This window comes from Bidens hawaiensis, unplaced genomic scaffold, assembly GCF_021521415.1.
Source record: "Bidens hawaiensis isolate Kalapana, Puna unplaced genomic scaffold, B.hawaiensis_p1.1 tig00022872_1, whole genome shotgun sequence".
Lineage (NCBI taxonomy): Eukaryota > Viridiplantae > Streptophyta > Magnoliopsida > Asterales > Asteraceae > Bidens > Bidens hawaiensis.
Window position 1 is genome coordinate 75,789 of NW_027493567.1, and position 10,139 is coordinate 85,927.

The following is a 10,139-nucleotide window of genomic DNA, read 5'->3' on the forward strand; positions in this document are numbered from 1 at the left end:
TCTAACTTAGATAAACTAATAATAGTTATAGTTTGTCTCCTATAAAATAAACATTCTTTTATGTTAAAAATCAAATATTATGGTTTACTACTTTTGTTTGTTTTTAAATAAAGAAAACTTAATAAATTGGTAAAAGAGTTTCTAGCTATGAGTTAGATGGATTGTTCTCATTGAGACCCTCAACTTCAAAAACCTTTCTTGTCATGAAGCGTATGCCACCCATAAATCATAAAGTCTGTGACACAAGGAATCATAATTAATAACATAACAAAAGGTAAGAATTTTTTTTAGCATCATAACACAAAAGTATTAAAAAGCTATATTGTAAACATATTTAAGAGTAATTAAGAGTAGAAATGAATGTTACATGCCATTGTTACGAGTTATGACAACCTTCTAGGTGATTTGGCATTTCAGGAACAATAATGTGCGTGAGAAGACAAACCAACCTTATCATGTTAAAGATTTCTATATACGTGGTATGTGAATAGGGATTGTAGGATGGTGGCTTGGCTTTAAACTCATTCATGGTCCGAGACTCATGTGCATGGTTTAGTTCAATTACCAAATTAACCTATCAGTTTTTGGTTAATTGGTTCGATTTATTCGGTTAATGTTATAAATTTTGGTTCGGTTTGGTTAATATCCAACATCATATTTAAGGTGCAAATTTTTTACTTTGAAATACATAAAGTGGAGATATAAATACATGAAATGGAAATATAAAACATAAAAGGCAAATCGGATTTTAATAATCCCTAACTTAATGCAATTGACCGATAATAACCCTCACTTAGAAAGTACTTGTCACCGGTCCCAACTTTCACACTATTTTTTTTCATTGGACATCCGTTAAAAAAACTTAACGGCGTTAAGTTTTTTTTTCCAAGTTTCAGATTGATGTTTTAGGGCTTTTGATCGGAATGAGAATACGAATCGATTGATTTAAAACATAACTCGAAACGGTGGTCCAAACGACTAAAGGATGCTTCAATTCCGGTGTTTAAAATTTTAATTAACAAAAATCAAGTTGTTTGAAACACCATTTCGAGTTAAGTTTTACATCAATTGATTCATATTCTCATTCTAATCAAAAGCCTTAAAACATCAATTTGAAATTTGTAAAAAACATAACACTGTTAACTTTTTTATAACGGAGATCCAATGAAAATAAATAGCTTGAAAGTTGGGACCGGGTGACAACTATTTTCTAACTTGAGATTATTAAAATTCAATTTTCCAACATAAAATACATGAAATGAAGGTAAAAAGCTAGAAATATATGAAACTATGAATACTTCATTTCAGTTAACCAATGATACCAAATTTAACTGATAACCGACTTTTGGTTAATTTCAGTTCAATTTCGTTGGTTTTCAGTTAGCAGTCCGGTTATTGCTCACTCGACTTTGTTTTTGAACTGTCTGGCTTCTTATTAGGCTGAGTGTAGTGGGACGGTAATTTGGGCAAAAAGGGGCGACAAACTAGAAAAACACCCCCCCCCCCCCCGCGATATTGGGGCGAAAAGGGGCAGGGGCGGTAACTATTTCTCGCCCTGCATGTTTGTTGTGTTGTGTTGTTTTTATTATTATTACATATATTTGTGTGTAAGAGATATATATATGTATATATATATATATTATATTACTATTGTAGCCCCTACACCATTACACCTTAAAAATAAATTCTCACCCCTTGCTGACTGGGCGCCACACGGCGCAAAACGCCCCAATTTGTAGCCTCTCCACTACGCATAGCCTTAGTAACAGTCCTGGTAAAAGTACGCAAACATCCCTAGTCTTTATCCCAAGTCCAAAACTCACCCTTAAACTTTTTATAACCTTGAAACCCTATCGCCGTCACCCTCTAAAACCCTTAATTCATTTCCGATCACCATCTTCCATGATCACACACCAATCATGAACAAACACATCTTCCACCGTATCACCCACTTTCACTCATCACTCAAAACCCCCAATTTAATCGAACCCAATTTCCGTACAATCCGTCAATTATGTTCGAATCCAAACACCCAACAATCAAATCCAACACCATCCAATCGGGTTTCCGAAATCGTCAACGAGTTAATGAATCTAACGCTTCTTGAATCAGCCGATTTGACGGAAGTAATGCGGAAGAAGATGGGTATAAACGAGATGCCGGTAATGGCGGTGATGATGCCGGGGATGAAGGTCGGAGTAAGATCCGGCGGTGGTGGTGGTGCGGCGGCGAAAGGTGGTGAAGTGAAGGCCGAGAAGACGGCGTTTGATTTGAAGCTTGAAGGTGGGTTTGATTCTGGGTCGAAGATTAAGATTATTAAGGAGGTGAGAACGTTTACGGATTTGGGTTTGAAGGAGGCGAAAGATTTGGTGGAGAAAGCTCCGACCATGTTGAAGAAAGGCGTGCCGAAAGAAGAGGCGGAGAAGATTATCGAGAAGATGAAGGCGCTCGGGGCCAAAGTTGTCATGGAATGAGGTAATAATATTATATTATGTTGTTTGAAAGATATGTGATAATTGGGATTACAGTAGAACTATCTTGTTGATACATTGCTGCATCATAGGTTTTATAGTTGTGTGTAGTTTTAGGTTCGGGTGCTCTCGTAAACCAACCGAACTGCCCACCGCGCCCATAGTGTTTGGTGTAAGGGTGACTGTTTAGCTTTGGGGGGTAAGAGTGTTTAGGCTATATGTAGCGGTTTAACTAAAAAGGGAAAAATGCTCCGCCACGTCACTGCCACATATGCATAGGCCTCTCACTAACTTTTTTGTGAAAAATGCGTAATGGTTTAACTAAAAAAAATGTTTTTTAATATACATATATTTGTAAAAATACGGAAGATGTGGTTTGAATGGTTGGAAAATAGGCCTCGCACTCGTTACTGGAAGACCACCCTCACTTGGTCACTTGGTCTTAACTTTTTGGATTTGAATCAAATTTTTTTTATTCTTGTTATTGCTATTTTTTATTTTTAGAGTTTGCAATTATGCATGTCTATTATATTCATGAAGCATCTTTATCATTTTTTAAACTTTTAATACAAATGAATGATTCAAAAAGTAAAAAAAAGGAGTTCAAACCGCCCAAACAGAACTGTTAAATTGCCAAACACATGCTCACCCACCCACCAAACCTGGCCGGTTTCGTTTGTCGATTCCCAAGACTGTAGTTACTTGTTCAGCCTAGAATTTTTGTCAAAACCGGAATGCGGTAATTTTGTTATTTTTGGTTTTGAAGTATCATGTTTATGTGGGATTTGACTATTTGAGTTGTTTGAAAGAGTTGTGATGATTGGGATTACATTATGCAATAGTCGGTTTAGAGGTTTTCTACTCAACCCCACCGGTTTGATTGGATATATGTTAACGGTTTAGTCTAGAATTTTGTTAAAACTGGATTGTGCACACTCCTAATTTTAGTCTTTAGGGTTTTGAAATGAATTCATTGATAGGATTTTACCCAACCCGGTCGGTTTTTGATCGGATATTTTCTGAAATTGTAGTTGACGGTTCGGTTTAGGATTATTGTCAAAATCAGACCGTGAATACTTTTAGTTTTAGGGTTTTGAAATGAATCCATGGTTTTTTGGTATGTTAAAGACTTATTAACCCACGTTATTATGATAAGTTGAGGTTTGATAATTTTACTAGTGCTTTTGTATAATGTTCAAGGCGATTTCATATATGTTTTCTTTGTATCTATAATTCAGTTAACAATATGGTCGGTTTTTATGTTCTATAGCGGTCCCAATGTGCATTTTTCTTGTTGATGATTCTTTAGTGGTACTCATGGTTATGGTAAAAAAAGGTATCGTGCTCGATAACAAGATTAGGGTAGAACATGGTACTTTTTTAGTGTGTGTTTGAGTGGAATGGGTTGACCTATTGCTTTGTATTTTTAGTTGAGTTCTATGTTGATTTGTTATGTTGAATATGATTGGAAAACCATACTGTTACGAGATGTTTATTCATTTGAATATACTTTGGGGTATCCCGATTAAGTTGACCTTCTTTCGTTATACTTAAGATAAAATATTATTCGACTATCCAAGTTGACCTGTATGCCATTACCTATAACGGGTCATAATTCTCACCTCCTTACACCCTGAACACTACTCTTTACACAAGATGCCTCAAGTGCCACTATATATATATCTATATATATATTATTTTAATTTTAAGAGTCATTTAACGGCCAGGTCGTATCGTGTACGTGAGGCTAGTTCTTTTGCCTCGTGCCTCGGCTTTGAGGACCTTCACGCCTTTTAAAACCAAACTAACCGTTAACCATTTTACATGTTATTAACAGAAATTACTTTGTTTCATATGCAAGCTTTTTTTTGTCAACAATGCAAGTTTTCATTTGCATGCTTATCCTCATCTTCAAACATAGCTCCTGTCAGATTCACATACGCGTTTTTTCTCTTTATAGAAGCATTTAGTCAAATTTATATGTGCGAAAAGCATCATGTAAGCTCGTAAGTTTTTATTGTAGGAATTATCATGGTCTTCTTTTACGATGATTTATTTCGGAGGTTAGTCGCCCCCTCCAGAATAATTGTAACGAAGTGCAGGTGATGTTCCTCGCGTTATGTTGCAGATTTTTGAACAGTTTTGTACCTGGAAATATGGATTGATCATCTGAAGCTTTTTTTATAATTGTTGCTACTTTTGGTCTAATTTGTTTAAAATCTATCGTTTTAACATTTTAGTACATTTGTCTTTTTACTAGTGTTAGCAACTTGATTTAACTAACAGGCAACAATCATGGTTTAAAACACACCCTTGGTCAAATAATTTTGATCTATAGTCTATACAAATGTAGGCGTAAAACATGTTGGATTTAAATAGGTGTTTGCGAAAGCGTAGTAAAAACTATACTTATCATGTTGGATATAGTATCGATATCGAAAACAGGTTTGGTTGGTAACATATATGCAGTGTGTATGTTTAATCCTCAACCTTCTAGTCACAAGTGGAAGCATTTCAAATTTGTAGCATTTGGTAACAAACACATCATCTTACCATGCAAAATTCTCCACGATCATATAACTAGTCAAGAATATATTTGATCATTGAATGTAATACAACACATTCAATGTAACATGAATCGCTACTTAACAAATAATTTATTTATTATAAACACCAACCGAGCTACATCTGGATAACGGGTAAGCGAGCAACAAGCTGTGACGCTATCCCCTTTGAATCGCAAAGCCTATTCTACTAAATATAAATCTTTGGTTCCTCGGGCTCACTATTCTACAAATGGTACATCAAAGGCGAGCGAGCCAAGCATATTGTATAACAAGTGAAGGTATCATCATCCAAAAAGTTTGTTCTAGCAAGAATTTGACAAATTTATTCACCAAAATTAGGGCTGTTCAAAAAGCTCGAAGCTCGGGCTCGTGGCTCGCTCGAATAAAACTAGCTAAAATACTTGATTTGAAACATTCTGAGTTAAGTTGGCTCATTTTTGTAATCAAGCTCGGCTCGATCATGGCTCGGCTCGTTGGCTCGATTTAAATCTTGTTTAGCTTCAAAATCAAGCTAAAGCCTTAGCTGAGATGCCTCGTTTAATTTCAAGCCCAAGCTCGAAACCACCCTGGCTCGACTCGGGCTCGACTCGTGAACAGCCCTAGCCAAAATACTTGACTCAAGGCACCACTCAAAAGAGCTTAATTGTATCTACAAGATTAAAGTACATGGTCGGTGCCACAAAAGAGATCCTTGTTTGTTTGGACCATGTGGCAGGCTATGGTGGTGTCACGTGTTGTGGTGGGGTTGGGGGGGGGGGGGGATTTATTAATTTATATTTTACGATTTTTTGTCTGTACCGACCAAATTCGTGTCGATTCGCTACCATAATGCACATTTCTTTAAACAAGTTAAAGTGTTGTATTTTGATGTTGACGAATTAATTTTTCGTTTTGTTTTAGTGCCATAACATGATACCATCACATTCGCATTGACTTGTAGCCATATCACATGGGTTTTACACCTACCAAGTACATGTTTTACTTAAATATTTTTATTTTATCATAAGCTATACAAGTGACAATATTATTTTGGACATCTGTCAATTTTGTTTTTGGGTACGGTAACGAACATGATGTTACCTTGTTAGTAATATATGATATATATGATTTGATATGATATGATGCAATCTATCATATGATTTTCCTAAATTAAATACCGTTACATAACAGCAAGATGGGTGTGACCCAAATGCATGGATGCATGCAACGAACGTAACGGTTGACGGCAAAAGTAAACAACAATGACGACGACGTTGGAATGGAAATGGGAGAACGCGGGTGGCGGGCTCCGTCGCCGGACTTGCTACTGTCACCTTTTCTCATCCCCTTGATGTTGTCCGTACCAGATTCCAAGGTCTTAATTAATAATAATAATAATAATAATTCATCTTGTTAGTTATTTCCTTTATTTATTAGTGGTTGATTTAGATTTTATTTGTCCATTCTAAAGTTTATGATGGTCGGAATCCTAACCTTCCCAGCTACAAACACACTCCTCATGCTCTCTTCACCATCGGTCGTTTAGAGGTCCGTAAAACATATATATCCTCGTTGATTAATATGTTAATATATATTGTAATATCTTGTATGTTGAATTCATGAATGCATACAATGCAATGCTTCCTATTATACGAAATGAACAAACACGAACATGGGCAGTTAATCGAACAAATATGTGTGCTTATGTCCGTTCGTTTAGAATATGAGCGTGTAAATGTTTCTTTATGTTCGTTCGTTAAAAATATAAACGGGCATAATTGAGCACAATTGAATAAACAAAAATTAACGAGCGTATATGAACAAACGTAAACGAACACAAACATACATAAATGAACACAAATGACAAATATAAAACTTTAAGTAAATAATTAACGTATATGGGTTCTTATTTACTTAACATATTTATTTGTTTTTAAAATCTATAAAATTACATAGTTAAATACTTAAACGACCATAAACGAACAGACACAAGTGAACGAACGAATGCAAATAAAAGAACATAATCATGAACATATTGAACAAACGAAATGTGGTGTTCGTGTTCGTCCGTTTTATTAAACCAACAAAAAAATTTTGTTTGTGTTTGTTCGTTTATTAAATAAACGAACTTCACCCAACGGTTCACAAGCAGTTCACCAAACATTCGCCTTGTTAGGCCTATACATGAGCATGAAGAAAGGGAACAATAGATACAAAGTGTAGCAAACTCTAACAAACTAGTATATCAGAAGGACATAAATGCCCCTGCATATACAAGAAGAATAATATGCTCTTTAACATTCTAGTCTCAAATATTCAAATCTTGGATTCAATGAACAGATTCGATTACGACTGTCAACGCGCATCTCTAATTGATCAATCTAAATTTTGAAGTCATTCAAGTGTTATATTTGTTATTAAACAGTATGCATTTTTACAGGGTCTGAGAGGGTTATATGCCGGCTTTAATCCTGCAGTCTTAGGTTCAACTATCTCATGGGGTCTATACTTCTACTTGTAAGTGAAGTATGAGCCCGTAACTAACTTAGACGAGTCAATACTGTTTGTTATATTTTCAAGATGTTTATGCTTTTACTTCTTAACAATCGTATTTCCTGTTTATAGCTATAACACTGCCAAACAAAGATATATGGCAAATAAAGACAAGTCAAGCACATATATTCATCTTGCTTCGGCTGCAGAAGCAGGAGGACTCGTGAGTTTGTTGCGTTTCATCTTTATCTTGTTATAATATAAAAATGATTACTTTTTCAGGTATGTCTTCTTACCAATCCTATTTGGGTTGTTAAAACAAGATTACAACTTCAAAATCCTCAACATCAGGGCCCTCCATATTCTGGTTTTAATGGTGCGCTCGATTTCTCGTTTTTCATTTCATTTGTCACAAACTGGACCATAATATTATCCATTATATGATTGCAGATGCTTTGAAAACAATATTGAGAGATGAAGGATGGAGGGCGTTATACAAAGGGCTTTTACCTGGACTTTTTCTGGTTAGATTTGGTATCGTTATTTCTGTCAATGTGTTATACGAGACATGTTACATTCTCTTGTTTATGTGTGTGTGTAATCTGCTTGTGCTATTTCTCTTGCAGGTCACTCATGGTGCCATTCAGTTTACAGCATACGAGGAGCTTCGTAAACTTATAATTGATTTTAGGCATAAACAAAACCCGTCCGTTGCTAAAAGTTCTAAATTATTGGTAAGTTCATCCGGTGAATGATTTCTCGAACTTCAATAATATTGAATATGTATATCTGGTACCTTTTTCTACTGATAATCTAGTTAAATTTTCCTTGCAGACTACAGTTGATTATGCAACTTTAGGAGCTTCTTCTAAACTGGCTGCCATACTTGCAACATATCCGTTCCAGGTGGGATTAAGAATAAGCCTGTAAAGGAGCCGAACGGACACAGTTTTCATGTTTGCTCGTTTAGAAAAAGAGTGTGTTCGTGTTTGTTTATGTTTGTTTGTTAATTGTATAAACTACCGGTTCATGAACATAAAAGAACGAGCATGACCAAGCGAATACTAACTCTAAGTTAACTTGAGCATCATTTGTTGAGCCTAAAAATTAATAAAACTAGACTAATATGTAATATCTGATATTTTAATTTCACGACACTTGACTAAAATGTGATGAGCCTATGACCTTTTGATATGTATATAAACGAATGAACTTAAACAAATGTAAGCCAAAGAAAATAGATGAATGTAAACAAACGAACATAAACGAGCTTAAATGAACGAATGAGACACGTGTTCATGTTCGCTCGTTTAACGAAATGAACCATTAGTTTTGATCATATCCGTTCGTTTATAAAATAAACGAACTTCCAACCAAATGAATGTTTGGTTCATTTAAAGGCATAATTAGGAACTATCACATAGCTTAAATTTCTTATTGTTTACAACTCTAAACTTTCTAATTGTTCTTCATATGTTACATGTTAACTTTATCAGGTCATTCGTGCTCGACTACAGGTAACGCAAACGTTTAAATCTATGTGTTTTCTACTTCATTATTCAACTACTTCTTAAATTATTCTAAAAATGTTTTACACGGTTTTGAAAATGAAAATGCGGGTATCTAAGATTTTATTTTTTGAAGTGTAGCAGCGACCGAATAAGTATGGGGTTTCAAGATACACAGTAGTGGGCAGGCCTTGGAGAAAACAGCTCGGTGAGTGTCTCGGGCTAAAATTAAAAGTTTTATTCTGATTTAATAAACTGATAATTAGTTCATACTTGTTTAGGTTGGAGGGTATTAAAGGCTTTTATGGAGGCTTTACAGCAAACCTTCTCAAAACGCTTCCTGCAGCTTCTATAACTTTCATCGTGTATGAAAACGTTCTTAAATTCCTCAAACAGACAAAGATGAGGGACTGATTGATATATCAATTTGGTATAAATTAACATGAAATCTTAGATGTGTATGCATGGCATGTAACCAAATGTTTACTTGTGTACTCAATATAATGCATTTTTTCAATATTTGATGGTGTTCTTGATCATTATGATCCTTTGACCTGATTAAAACCAGGAAAAAGTGGTCTTTGGTGAGCCCATTCATGCTTGGAATAAGTCTCGAATGCAGATAGGATGAACATACAAGGTGAAAATCTTTATTCGGGCTTTTAATCTAAGCGGACAGGTTGTTTCGAGTTAAATGTAAATTTTGGTGGGTAGGAGTGGATAAAAATGAAAATAGAAAAGAACCAACCAACAATATCCGACCGTTTTGTTTGGCCTGAATCCACTAACCGTGAACCAGACCAAGGTGTCAGTTCGTAGGTTGACCCCTTGCAAACTCAGGCTAGTTGGACCGGCTCGTTGTTCGTTCCGAATTGTATTGCGTACACCATCAAAATAAGTTATAAGGTTATATAGAGTACCTTTAATCTTGTGATGACAGCCGATTCGAACAATCATTGATAAAGTAAGGACATGGTGAGTTGCTGTGATGGATCAAAAGGGATTTTTGTTGAAACGGGTCATTTGTACTAATGGTTCAAACGGACTGGGTTGAGTTGACCCATAGAGGCTTTCGTTTTAAATCTCATTGATGTGTTGGTTATAATGACTACAAAAACAAC

At 35.3% G+C, this 10,139-nt stretch overlaps 1 protein-coding gene and 1 pseudogene across 1 annotated transcript; both read left to right on the forward strand.

The window, feature by feature from the left end:
- Positions 1–1,832: 1,832 nt before the first annotated feature.
- Positions 1,833–2,485, forward strand: LOC143566323 (uncharacterized). Its single transcript, XM_077053061.1, has one exon. The coding sequence runs from the start codon at positions 1,920–1,922 to the stop codon at positions 2,472–2,474; it is 555 nt and encodes a 184-aa protein (XP_076909176.1). The 5' UTR covers positions 1,833–1,919; the 3' UTR covers positions 2,475–2,485.
- Positions 2,486–6,279: 3,794 nt separating this feature from the next.
- On the forward strand, positions 6,280–9,432 carry LOC143566333 (folate transporter 1, chloroplastic-like; annotated as a pseudogene).
- The last annotated feature ends 707 nt before the right edge of the window (positions 9,433–10,139 follow it).

Excerpts from the sequence above, each read along its gene's own strand:
- LOC143566323 (XM_077053061.1), top strand. The coding sequence starts at position 1,920 with ATGAACAAACACATCTTCCACCGTATCACCCACTTTCACTCATCACTC.